The 14,349-nt window shown below is 37.2% G+C and overlaps 1 protein-coding gene across 5 annotated transcripts in view; it reads right to left on the reverse strand.

Moving 5' to 3' along the window:
• Window positions 1–14,349, reverse strand: part of NBEAL1 (neurobeachin like 1) — an 80,153-nt gene that overhangs the window by 48,268 nt on the left and 17,536 nt on the right. For all 5 annotated transcript variants that reach the window (XR_004060895.1, XM_030952899.1, XM_030952897.1 and 2 more), the window contains 7 exons: window positions 10,538–10,699; window positions 9,171–9,252; window positions 8,853–8,980; window positions 7,940–8,022; window positions 5,765–5,850; window positions 3,931–4,237; window positions 2,601–2,707 (listed from right to left, as the gene is read on the reverse strand). Coding sequence is in view for 4 of the 5 variants with exons in the window: in XM_030952899.1 (XP_030808759.1) it covers window positions 2,601–2,707; window positions 3,931–4,237; window positions 5,765–5,850; window positions 7,940–8,022; window positions 8,853–8,980; window positions 9,171–9,252; window positions 10,538–10,699 (955 nt within the window). In the remaining variant the exon portion in view is untranslated. The remainder of the gene's footprint in view (window positions 1–2,600; window positions 2,708–3,930; window positions 4,238–5,764; window positions 5,851–7,939; window positions 8,023–8,852; window positions 8,981–9,170; window positions 9,253–10,537; window positions 10,700–14,349) is intronic.

A 14,349-nucleotide genomic window follows, 5' to 3' on the forward strand; every position in this document is an offset into this window, starting at 1 on the left:
TTAAAAAAAAGCTCCGATCAAAATGTTTTAAAAGTTCCTTTTACAAAAATAAAAACACTTTCCTTCAGTGGGTAAAACCTAAGCATTTCTTTTCCCACACACATTTTGCTCCATTATCTGCTAGCTTAGTCTCCCTGAAGAGGAACAACCTGAGAAATCAACTTCCCTAAATTAGGGCAAAACAAAGGACAACACTCAAGATATTACTTTGACTTACACAGGTGTGAAAGCACATGGTTAGAAACACTTTGAAAGGTACACCACAGTAAAGAGCACTTAACAATGCAGAGTAACTATACAATGTCTCAGAGGACTATAGCATTAGCAAGAATAACAACATCAAACAAAAGCAAATGGAGACAATGAAAAAAAGATGTCATCAAACTTCTGGTATGAGTTGCTTCATTTCTCATAAGGCATGTGAAAAGGAAAAATAGATTTCCTTTTACAATGTCTATATGGTTTTAATTTTACCATTTAAAAGCTGTTCAAAACCCGCATTTTTTTTCTTTTAATCAGACACTGTTAGAGATCATTGTGCTTTGCTCAAAGTTTGACCTCTGAGATAGTTAAACAAATGAGAAAAGACTCAGCACTGAGAGAGTCTTAAACAACTCTCAGTACAGAATAAGCACCTCCTGATACCTCTAAATTACAGTCCCTCTTTTTGGACATCACTGGCAAAAAGCAACATTAAGATCATCAAAACTTCACCTAGTAGTTTTGAAAAGCTTTTGTGTAGATCTCTAACCCTACAGCATAGTTAAGTAAAGACATTTTGCCTATGAGCCTTAAAACCAGCAAATATTAAAGGAAAAAAAAAGGATTTTCATCTTAGAAGACTGTAATACCGCAAATGACTAGGAAGCATGAGTAGAAATACAGCTTTGAACACCACAAGTTCTTTGGGATATCTACAGCAGAAATAGTGCTATGGATTTGCTTTACCCCTCCTTTCCATAGAAATTATTTGCATTTCAAGTTTGCAGAATATCCAATAGCTTCCCGAGTTTCAGGTATGTGTATGGACTGTCATGCTCTCTGCAGGGATGCAGAACATGCTTTCCACACACACCTTGCTTAGGAACCCAGTAGCAATTTCACAAAATAAGGAACAAAATCTAGAAGTAGGATCTCCACCTCCAGCTAATAAGGAGAAATCCTAATTCCAAAACTAACTCAATCTTTAATATTTGGCTTTGAAAAAGAATGGAGACACAGTATATTTGGAAGTACAAATATACTGCAACACCTGGCCTGCCTCTATCTCCCACTTCTCATCTGTGGGGGCATTTTGCCTGCGAAAGGCTAAAAAAGCACACTGTGTACTAAACTGGCAGCACTGATCTCTAAACAACACAGTGATATGTGAGTCTGTACCCCTGGAAAAAACCTTAAAAGAACATATCTTGTAACATACTGACAGGCAGAATGAAAATAGAACCAGCAACATGCAAGAAAAAATAGATCAGCTGTTCCCACTTTCTTAAATTCCACCACTTGTCTATGAGTGCAGGAACACAGCTGAGAGTCTCCATGAAGAGGTAAATATCACACTGCTGATGATCTTAGAAGAAACTAAAAAAGGAGTTTCTTATCAAGTACAAGGTTACTACAAAACCAGGCAGATTCCCAAACACAGGAGAAGAATGGAAAGGTCAAACAATGTATTTTCAACAGGAGATAATAAAGGTACAGACTATTAAAAACATTTAAAGTCATTGGCATTCTGCCACTAATTATAATTACAATTAGGACATAATCCAAACACATTTATTTTTAATACATCATTGCACTGAAATACATTCTAATCCAAAATCTAAATGGATTAGAAACAAATTGCACAGTGTAGTTAGCATTAAATTATCTAACATCAGAAGAGCTCAAAACAGTTATGTCACTAACATATCACAGATCACAATAACGTATCACAAAAAGAAATAGTGCAGAGAGTCACATCATATCTGTGTTCTTTCACACAGGGAAAAATCAAATCAATGCAATCAGTAGAAGTTTGCAAATTATGACCATTTGCAGCTCAGATGAAAACCCTAGATCCTATGTAGAAAAGGAAAAATTGAGGAACATTTTTAACAGCTTGGGCTCATGTTTTATGTCAGCCACACACAGGACTCAAATATTTTGAAAGACTTAAAATGGGACACCAGAAAGATTTTTTTTAAATGGAAAAACATTCCTCTGAAATTAGAATTCAGATCTTCATCTGGCAGCAGTTAAGTGACTTCCTAATAATCCAGTGACAGAACATAAGAGAAACAAAACAAAATAACCAAACCCCACAACAAAAAGCCAAATAAAAAGGCAGGTGGGATTGATGTTTTTAATCAGACATACTGTCAGAGACCATTGTGCTTAGCTCAAAGTCTGACATCTGAGAGACTGTAATTGGTAGGAGAAGATTCAGCAGTGATTCAAAGATTGTAACAGATTTTAGAGACTGAGCAGGGTCTGTGAAGGTGTTTTGCTCAGGACTCAAAGTATTCATTGCTTTCACCACAAGACAGATGAGACACCTCCACTTCATTAGTAATAACACAAGGCAGGGCTTGTTAAAAATATGCTGATAAGGGAAAACTTACCTTGCAGTTCTGCAAGAGTCGAATGAGATGCTCAAAGCAGTTACTGTTAAGGAAAATTGCCTGCAGAACAGGCCTATCTGTGCAGTCTAACATGGCTGTGATGGTATCTATAAAATTAAAACAGAACTGGCATCAAAGACAAAACACACCCCAAATCCACCAAGCATTTTTTCCTGCACATTCCATAATACACATCAGGGAAAAATTATACAAATTGTATTATCTGCACTTTTGATCAAGAATCATATGCAGTTTAAGAAGAAATCACTAGGCCTAAAGCTAAACATTTTGACACTATAAAGACTATCACAGACTAATATTATGGAGAAATTTCACCTAATGAATATCTTTGACTGCTTTGGGGCTCTGTTTAAAGTCATTTCCAATTGTGAGTGCATAAGTAGCATCAGCTCTTTTTTACAGCACATGAACACTTCTTTCCTCAACAAGCAATTACTCTGCATTCTACAGCAGCCTTATACTGCAAGCACTCTCCATGGCCATAGTACTATTCCTCAGTTTTCTTGGAAGTATGGGAAAAGTATGGGAAACACCTTTATTTCCCATGCTGAACATCAAAATGGAAAAAACTCAAAGCCCTGAATTCTAACCCAAAAACTTATACCCAACTCTTTCAGACTATTACTTCTGGCCAATGTTTACAGTAATGCTATTTGAAAATTAAACTATCACAAAACAACACCACATAGCTATTTTATTACAGAACAGTTTTATTCTGCAATTACTAAGGTTCTGGTAAGTTTTACTTCTTGCCTAGTAAAGTTTTTCTCTTTTAATGGAGACTTTCAGCCTATGAACTTTGACACTCTGGTTAAATGGCAGCAATCTGATATGGTTTCTTCTGTTTGTTTAATTACTAAATTGTGGAAGAGGTTTTACACCAACTTCTGTGAGCCAGAGAGAAGTTTGATAAGAGGATCCATGTTTACACCGGAAAGAATTTTCTACCAAGGTCATTGACATAGAAACAAAGAAAGAAAGAAGAATAAATAAGAGAAACCTGCAACTGCCTGTTCCAATAAGCACTCTGTTTGTCTTTCCTGACCAATGAATAAAGCACAAACTTATAAGCTTTGTAAGAATAAGTAAGTAAGTATAAACAGCATGCATGCTATAATGAAACCTGGTTTGAAGCCTCCTGAAAGTGGAGCATTGCTTTGTATTGTGACCCTCTCAACTATGACGATAAATGATCAGAACAAGAAATATCTGAGAAGAAATGTAAGAAATTTTTCAATTGCTTAGCCAAGTTAATATCTTTTGCTTCAGAGTTACTGTCAAGAAATACTGAAAGGAACTGTGTACTCACTGAGCATTTGGATCTGCAGTGCTATGAATCTGCTCTCCCACTGCCTGCATCGCCTTGGATTAGGTAAGGCTGAATGGTCTGAATTAAGCAACTTGAAATAGTTCTCCAATATTGTGCTTGTCTCCACCTGGCGCTGGTCAGAACTGCTGGTTAGGAGGATATGGACAACTTCTGTCAGGCACTTCAGAGTCAGCTCTGCCTTCCTGCTCACTTCCTCAGGGCTTCTGTCATCCCAGTTGTCACAGTCTGCTAAAACACGCATCAAGACTTCCATGGTGGCAGGAGACACTGCTTGAAGAGCATTCCTCTGAAACCCATTAAGGCAAAAAAAATATTAATAAAAATAAATTTAGAAGAAATTAATCCTCTTCAAACCAGTTGTGCCTACTTGAGTTATCTGAACCATGCAATATACATTATTCTATCTACTAATGCTGTCTAGTTGTCAAATAACTAAGAAACATTCTATTTGGATTATGCTGATGGCTACAGATGAAATGCATCTTGTTCACTTAAATAGGCTCTCTTTTTCAAAGGGAATGCTAATCTAGAAAAGGAAATACAATTTAAATACGTGTTATAACATTCTTATAAGGCAGACTTGATAAACTGCTAATTTGAGACAAACCTTCACCTGAGTTTTCATTTTAGATTATGAGATTCATGATACTTTAGAACACGTGGTAAGAACATAACCATTAGCAAATGTTTGCCTGGGCCCTGAATGCATTTTCCTCACCTTTCTTCCTGGGGGGCTGACTACCTAGGCTCAGGGACAGGAGCCTGGGCTTGTGGTGAGCTTAGAGAAGCCCTGTCAGGGATTCCTTGCCCTCTGTAGGGAGCTATATTGAAGTTTTGGCTTTCAACCTTTTACTTGTTTGATCTACACCGCAGCCATGGCCATGCCATGTCTTGAACCTGACCCATTGACTTGACCGCAGCTTGACCTCAGCCCTGCCTCATGGCTATGGATGGGGCTGGCAAGCATTGGCCTCTTGACTGGCTCTAGTTACCACCAGCAGAGCAGACCCTTACTCTGATGTGCTGATCAGACCTCCTGGCTCCACTTTAGGCTTTATCACTACACCCTTGTCTAGTGGGCTGGGCTGGGCCATCCTGGTTCCAGCCAGCACAGCTGCTCCTATCACTGGGTGCAGTGAGATTGCACCCTTTGCTGGTCAGGGAAGCTGCTGCTGGCCATCCTGCACTACACTTGCCTTCCATGATGGAGCAGAGCCGGGCTTTGCAGCTTCCTGGCAACCTTTAAATACACTCTCTTTGAGAGCACCAGAAGTAGCAGCTGCTTGTGACCAGACTAAGTAGGACTTTACAAAAGTCAGGTGAGAAAGTGGATGCTGGCTTTGCTGCTGCTGAATACTCTCATTTCCTCACATTCTTTCAAAGACTTAAAACAGCTTCCAAGCTGTAATGCCTTCCAAGCTGTAATGCCCCATGCCTCCTACTTAAAACAGCTTACTTTCAGCACTGGGAAGTAAGATAGATCAATTTCATGCACATGAACACAAAACTTCCACCTTTGCAGGTGGAAATTCCTAATCTAGTTATGCACACTTTTTTCTTTAAAATATTATAGTGAGTTCATATGAACATGTAGTTGTTCTAAACAGCAAAATTCTATGGTTACTTGAAATCGGGACCCAGCTTTTAGCATTTAGGTATTATTGCCCAGAATGATCCCAAAGTTGCTAAGACAAAATTAATTAATCATGGATAATAAATTCTTCTCATTTACAAGTTATGGAGTATTTAAAATCTTAAACAAAGAACAAGCATTTGGAGGTTTCAGCAGCTGAAAAGTTCAAAGTACCCTTACCTGACCACCAGCTACAATAGCTCCAAAGAGATGCAGCAGACAACATTTTAGGCTTTCCTTGAGATGTTCACTTTCTTGAAAGCATTCTGATTAAATAAAAAGGAGATTTTTCCCAAAAAAAACCCGTTAACAAATAATAAAAAAACCTTCCTCTATTCCCTGTTATCATACAAATTTTTAAAAAATCAACTGTATAATCTCCACTTTTTTTTATATAACTCAAACACAAACACACCAATTCCAGCATTATCAAAGCAACACAACATTATCACATTTATCAGGAATTCACAGGGCCACACCTTCAGTTTGCACAAACTTCCCATGCCAGCTGACAGAACTATAGACACACAACTTTTGCTCTTGATTTGTAATGTAAAAATGAGCCCATTTTGTCCACATTAATGAGAAAGAGAAGGGTATTCTAACACACAACCAGTTATCAAGCACGATAAATTCAGAGAAATTTTGGCATGAAAAGTCTGATGCCATATGCAGTGCAGGTAGCTCAAAAAAAAAGTCCCTGGGCTTGCTGACTTTAAAGCAGATTGTCAGAGAATCCTGTGCAGATCTGTAACCTTTCTAGCAGCAGTTTCTTTAATGAAAACTATCTTGCATCTCTTCTCTTGCCATATCTGATAGAAATTAGTCCCAGACAGCCTCAGCATCTCTTCTTAGCAATAGATATAACCTCGATATTGTTGTTATAGCAATAACTCTAGACCTAACACAGCAGCAAGAAACTACAAAGGATTATTTCTGGAAATGCCACTTATTGGTAAGTAAGATTTCTGACTATATACTGAATGTCTAAGCCTGTTTTAAAAGAAGATTGCAGACCTATTTTTCCAATCTGTTCTCCAAACAGAACAAAGCTTACTGAGATGATCCCACTGTTAGTGAGCTAGTACCAGCGCTCCTTGACTTAGAGCCTCTGGATCTTTGTAGAACTTCAGACAAATTGAAAAGAGCAATATCTAGCAGATTGTGAATAAGTCATTAGGCTGAGTAGATTAAACCACCCCCCTCAAATTAGCCCTGGCATGGCAGGATACTTGAGGCACATGATCAGCAATTTCTTACTCTGTTCTTTCTGCCAGGTGGCCAACAAGCAGAAGAGCAGACTTTTAGCTCAGTCACATTATATTGTATTTAAGAGACAGAAGGGCAATGCACTGAATGGAGAGGAGAGAACCTACAGAAGATATTCCTCAGCAGCAGCCTTTAGAGTGGGTTTCCAGTGCTCTGGCATGTAGATAAGGGCATTTTACTGGCAGCAACAATTTGGTCTTTTTGGTAACTATCCTATTTCTATTTTTTGTACGCAGCAATGGAATTTCAAGGAACAGGAGCTGTGACTCAAACCTAGAAAAATCAAATTCATAAATGCTACCACTCCATGAATAGAATCTCTCTTTTTTTTTTTTAATTTTCAATTACAATTAAGTTAATGGATAGCTGCAAAAAGGACTGATTTCACTCCTTCACTGCCCTTCCCTCCAGCTTTTTCCTGCAGCTTCAATTCTGTAGGCACTAGCACTTTGGTATGCTAATCTGGCAAACTACCTGGACATCCCACATTCTTGAGATTTAAGTACAGAATATGGACATGTAAGTTCTTCTCTTCAACACAAACAATCTGTAATCATAAGAACACATGAATTCCAAAGTAGCCATCACAATATTTAATGACTTAACCGGAGAGAAAATTGTTTCCTAAACTCGAGGCCAAGGAGCATTTGCTAGTTGAATGGCACAGTTTCATTTTTTCTAGCTGTTAAATCATATTAAAGAGACAGAAGTGCATGAACACTCTCCTAAGATTATATTTTCATGAGAGTTATTAGTGCAGTTACTACAGGGATTGCATGTGCAATCACTGTGCACCACAATAAAAAGAAAGTTCACAGAACCAACCCTACTAAACCACGTTAGGCACTGAAATAAAGTCTAGAAATAAAGAAAAAGGCTTTCAAAGATGAGCACGAATGATAAAATAGTGATGCTAAGAGCAAAGAAGTAAAAAAAACAAACAAAGTAACCCACTACATTCAGTCTCAGAAAGCAAGTAAAGGACTTGAACATTATCAGGCATGCTTAGGAGAAAGTTACTTGGGCTCACTAAGTTCATTCCTCTACACAAAACTATTTTTTAACAGGCTGTTAAATAATACTTACGGTAAAAAAAAGGGACAAACTCAACAGTGAGGGAAGCTGGTTTATACTTCTGTCTGCTCCTTTCAACTGTACTAAGGAAACGTCTGCAATTACATTCAAAAACATACACCAAAGAAATTAGACATGATACCTTTGTCATATTATAAATTCACATTATAAGTAATAAATTAATAAGTAATAAACATAGTAGAAAATGCTGCCATAAATCAGGAGTTACCTTTTGCCTACAGGATGAAAAAGGATAATGAAGTAGCATTTCATCCTGAAGACATGAATCACAGCTAATCCCATATTCAGTCTGCATTTAAAAACACTTAACATTTTACAAAATTGTTTAGTCAAAAAAAATAAAATAAAAAACCCCAGCATTCTCTCATTTAGGCCATGCTTATTGTAACTAAGCCACCAGCTAGAATGCCAGACTTCTTGACCAAGCCATTCTAAATGGGCAGAAAACATTATTATGAGTTCATCAGGCTGGTGAGAACACACAATCAAATTAAAGGGATTTAATTCTACTGCTACACTTATAAACTTATTTTCAAAGATGTAAGTTATCTACACTGTGAACTTCAATAACTTCTTTTGCCCTAATTCAAGCAGGTCTGCCCACCACATTCCTTTTTGGCTTCTTTGTTCTACTAGTTTAGAAAAACAGTCAGTTTTTGGAAGGAGAACATAATGTAAGCACCTTCGTGGTAATCAGTTACAACCAATCACCTCTTGATATATCCTCAAATCTAATTTTGCTTTAACTCTAGTATTAAGAGTAAAAAATATAATTTTTGAAAATTATTTGAATCATATCCACTTTGAGAAAGCATAACATGTTTCTGTGGTGCAATTCTACTGACTGATGGTTAAAGCTCCCATAAACCAGAGTATTTACAATCCTGTGCTAGTCCACACATACCCTGCAATTCGCTGCCTCCAGTTTCGATATGGATCATACAGGCTTTCACAGAAAGCCAATGCATGTCTCACAAATTCTTCTATGGGGGTCTGATCCTCCACTTCTTTTTCTTTTGTTTTGCTTTTTAACTGAGGAGAAAAAGAAAGCTATGGTCAGAAAATTTCCAGAAGTTGAAAATTTATCTTGATCTCCCCCAGAACAGTTCTGAGCCTACAAATTGTTCCCCCCATAACACTACTACTGAAAGAGCAGATCACATAAAAAGCAGCAGGAGGTATCAGATAGCAGAAATACCGACAAGAATAATTAACCACATACCTGTTGAATGTACAACGTAGTCATGGTGATAACATGGTTTATGTATGAACACATCCCAATTTCTTCCACATTAGCCAAATTCCTGCAAAGACAACATAAAAACCACAGATTGTACACAGTGTACCATTTGAAGCTAGTTCAAACAATGTTTGTTTTAGCATTCTGTCTATATTCATACAAAAGGATACCAGCATTTCAAAAATAGTTTCCAAAAGACTGCACATACTTAAATGTTTATTTCTGTCACCATTACAGAGCTCACGAGTTTTCATCTAACAGGAAGAAAGATTCAAGTCACTCTGCTACAGGCCAATTCCATCTGGAATTTGGGGTTTCAGAGGTTAAGCAAATTCCCAGGACACCCTAAATAGAAAGCTCAGAAATGGCATCTGATAACAAAGACAATAACTTCCACTTTACTAGTGCACACGCTTTCTAAAACTTTAGGAAACACATAACCTAGAAACTTTAAATTTCTCTTTAAATTCTCTGGAGCAAAACAAACCCCTAATAAATTATTTTAGAAAATAAAGCAACAACAACAAAGAATTTCTCAGTTTTGAAGTTACAAAGATCAGATACCAAAGTGATGACATAGGAGAACTTTTCAGCAAGTAAAGGTGACACCAGTTTGTAATTCAGAAACACATTGCCACCACCCACTCTGCTTATATTCAATATTCCAGGGTATTTAAACACTGCCAGCTCTTCAAATTGTTTCAGAGGTAAGGTGAGACAAAGTATTCAAAAACGCTGCTTCAAATACTCCTCAGTAAAGGAGATTCTCTATTATATTTTATCCCCTTCCTCTCTCTAACAGCATTTTGTAACAGCAAACTGAAGAAATAGTGAGGAATAGATCCCTAAAAACAGTTTATTCATTTGTGTCAACAGAGGTTTCAGAAGGAAATCAGCTGCATGAGTAGTGTAATAATAAGTTTCACAAGCTGTTTATGGAATTATAAGCATGTTAAAAATGTGAAACAGTTCTTCCTGTACAATTCTCTTAAGTTATTTCATAGCTAACAGTTGTTAGAGGACACCTTTTCTTTTAAAAGTGTTTCTTATACAAGGTACATCACATCTTGAATTCCTATAGATTTATCTTCTACAGCTACAAAGAATTTAGTGTTTAAACCCCTTCTATTCCTATTGCAAACATTATTGCTAAGATTATTGCATTGCTCCACTCTCTCTCTTTTATTCCCTCTACCTTTATTCTGAAGATTGTGAGAAGTGTTATTTCTCTATCTACTGGAAGGTACCTAATCACATACTATGTGTCATTAAAATCTGTATTTATAGGCTGCATCAAGATTTCTTAACCAAAACAACAGCCTTGCTTAGGTACCAATTAGAACAAATACCTGCAAAGGATGATAAAGAATTTCACAAGTAAAAGTGACAGAGTCTGCTGCTGCTCTTCCAGGCCATCTGACATTTTCTGGACACACTGTAGCAACTGGAGCCTGAGGACCTGAAGAATGTTATCAGGAAGCAGAGATATTCCTGGTGGAATGTCGTCCACCCTAACGAAAAAAGCCAGACACAAAATTGTTCATCATACATGCCACGCTGCCAATCGATTCCCATGCACTCATGTGGTGTTCCAGTGAAGTTCTGTGGGAAAGGTCACCCAGCTGACACATCAAAAACACTTCCTAATGAGCCACAAAGAAATGTCTGGTGGCAATACACCAGTCTGAGCTTTCTTTTCCCCAGAAATGAACTACATTAAAAAAAGAAAAAGTGTTAAAATTCATTAAGTGGCTTCCTAAATCTTTGTGGCCTTAATTGCCACAAAGAAATGGCGTGATCTTCATCAGGTAAAAAGGCGGCCCAGGTTCATCCCAGGTGGCCTGGGAAATCCCCAGGGACAGTCACAGAGGAATGAAACATGAGTACAAAACATATTTGGAAGAACATTTTCTACTTTCTACTGAAGATTAAAAGTGTCCAAATAAATGAGATGCCAATTATTGCATTGTTATTGAAGCCCAGTTGGTATTCATCCACAGTGAACATCACGTCGTTCTTACATAAATTTCAAAAAGCCATATAAAATTATCTTTTGCCTATTGTTTTCTGCAAACTAAAACATTTTTAGAAACACACCAATGAGAACCAAGACATGAAGAAAATAATGGGTTTATTTGTGGTTTAATTCTTTTTTCCAGTGATCCAAAACCAAAGAAGAAAATGACCCAGGAAGAACCATAGGGAAACCTATTTCAATAACAGTATAGAAATCTACAGAACTGTAACAACATTTTTTGGGATCAGAATTGTTTATCCACTGTTGCACATGCTAAAAACAGTTAGCCTTTGGCAGCAGCTATTTAGCCTGACCCATCCTCTATGAACTCTATGAAGGAAAAGGAAGACACAGGCAAGGGCCTTAGAGCTGACAAAAGCCTCCAACACAGCCAAAGCCACAGGAAAGTTCCAACAAAAAAATTCAGCAAGCTCAAACCCTCACTAATATGACTGCTGTGTACATTGCATCTATGTGAGAAAAACCACAAAAAAGATGTGTAGAAATGCAGTGACTGACCCCATACAATATGACTCTATTATTTGAGGAAAATGGGGAACAATCCATTGTTTAGCTTCTAATGTTGAAAAGGAAGCCTTTATAGGAGGGAAAATCAGAGGCCCAGTTTAGTAAAACACCTAGACAGGTGTAAATGACAGAGAGCTCCCATATCCTAGAAAACAAATGTTACCTACACTTATACAACTAGCTACTTCATTCCCTTGCCCCTTCACGCAGTTGTGCAATTTGCGTTTCAGATTGTGGAATTCAGAATTTCAAGGGATTCAGAGCATTGTAACACAAACTTTATAGCCAAGGCTCTAAACTGATAGTGACAATAACCACAAAACTGAGAGCAACTGCTTTTTTTCCAACACAAATGCCAAGAAAGAAATTTTAATTTCTGTGATAGCAACTTCATCCCTCAAGATGCTGGCAGATCCACACTCTCTAGAACTACAAGCATGGTTTCTCATAATCTGATAATTCAGATTCTGATAATTCCCTCTCAGTAGTAGGAAAACTGTAATTTTTGACAGCTGAAATCATATTTCCAGAAGTTAATTCCCTAAAATGGCCAACAAGTTTTTTTCAGTAAGATCATGAAATACTTTACAAGAGAGCAAACAGCATACCCTTCATGCCTCACATCCCAAAGAATGTTTTCTTTGCAGTAGCTGCCTGTGTTGCACAACCCATGAGAATTTAGGAGAGATGTGTGAGACCAGTATGAGAAATCCTAACTGGCATCACACAAAATTAATACACTATAGAGTATATAAATAAATGTAAATATTTATAACCAATCAAGCTTGTTTTCACCCCAGACCAAATTACTACTATACCAACAAAAAACCTTAGATTTAAACAAGGATTTAAATTTGTTGACATGTAGTACCAATTTTTCCCAACCAGAGTCATTGTTTAAGTAAGTACTCCAAAAGGAAGGAAAAAAATTAATATAAAATACATACTCTATCAGACATTGTTACTTGACCGCTGGTACTCTACCTCAAAAATATAAGAAAGAACTTGACACATTTGGGATCCTTTTATTTGTAATTTCCTTCATGATGTTAACATGGTTATGCAGCCACACAAACTCTGTCAGGTATCTGGAAGGGAACTGAACCACCTCCACACTGGAGTCACCTATTCCAGCTCAAACATACACTGGGAACTCTCCTCCCCCAGTGGTAAAAACTGCTGTGGAAAACCAGGCTTTACTTTTCAACAATCACCATGCAACCACACAAACCATGTAATCAGCATTCCCACCATGATTTCTGCATCATTTTTATGTGGGTTTGCAGTCAGCAAGTTAATAAAATATGGGTTCTATGGTACTTCGCATGAGCTTCCTTTAAGCTCCTTTGCTCAAGATCATGCAAACCAAAAGCAGAAAAAAAGTATGACAAACACTCTGGAGGCCTTTGTTATTTTTAAAAGTAATGAATCAAATGACAATTCCTCTCCAATAAGGAGAAAAAATCCTCACACCAGCTGGTAGAGATTTTATCCTTTTTATGGTAAATACATATGACATGGATACATGTTTTGAGGGAAATAACAGGTGTGCTGGTCTTTTGTGCTCAATGATCAAACCATTAGCACAGCTATATTCACCTTTCAGCAAAATCATTAATAACATCATCAATGAGCCATTTCATACAGAGTAGAGGCATAAAGATAGGGTAGAACTGAAGCTGTATAAGTCTATAAGCTGCATAACTGTATAAGCTCTACTTATACAGTCAAATCATAGTGGGTACGCTCACACACTATATTTAGAGGTTTCCTAATTCTGTACTGCTTAGCATCTTTCACATTTCCAAAGCAGACTTCAGGAAATTAGATATTCTAATTTATAGGAAAAAACCCCCAAACCTTATGAGTTAAACCAGCAAGTGAGAGTGCCAATTGAGAGTCCTTCTTTCAGGAAGGAAAAAACCCCAAACCAAACCTGTAAGATAATCTTCAAATTTCTTAACTGGTATTTTCTTGGATGCTAAAAACCCCCACATATGTTTTAGATTGACACAAAATATCATGCCTGTAATCCAAAAAGTTAGTTGTGTCCAGCAATCTGTACAAGCCTTCTCTCTAAACAGTTTCTCATTATTTCCTGGCATTAGCCCTTCACTACACAAGGTCTTGCAGGCATACAGCTGTAAAACACACCAGGATTCACAGACAGAAAAAAAGAAAAGAATATTGGTGCAATCAGTTTCTCATTTTAGCTAGCATCACACTTTTTTAAGACCAACAGACAGATTTAGTTGTCTAATAAGGAATACAGTTAAACAAAAAAACCAAAAAAAAAAAAAAAAAAAAAAAAAAAAAAAAAAAAAAAAAAACCAAAAAACAAACAAACAAAAAAAAAAAACCAAAAAAAAAAAAAAAAAAGAGTCCACAGGGTCCTGTGGCCCCTGGAGTCACTGGAAATCAGCATCTGGCAGTTCCACACTGACCTACTTTTTTTTTTCATGGGCCCAGTAATACTGTTTACACAATGTAAAGGCCTGCAATACAAACTGGCACAGCCCAAAAAGATGCCACTTTTCACATGCCTGATTATATCACAAATGCATGTATGGGCAGAAACTGCAATTCTTCATTAATTCTAGTATCGGATCGCCATGG

The sequence above is a fragment of the Camarhynchus parvulus genome, chromosome 7 (assembly GCF_901933205.1).
Source record: "Camarhynchus parvulus chromosome 7, STF_HiC, whole genome shotgun sequence".
NCBI classification, from domain to species: Eukaryota; Metazoa; Chordata; class Aves; order Passeriformes; family Thraupidae; genus Camarhynchus; species Camarhynchus parvulus.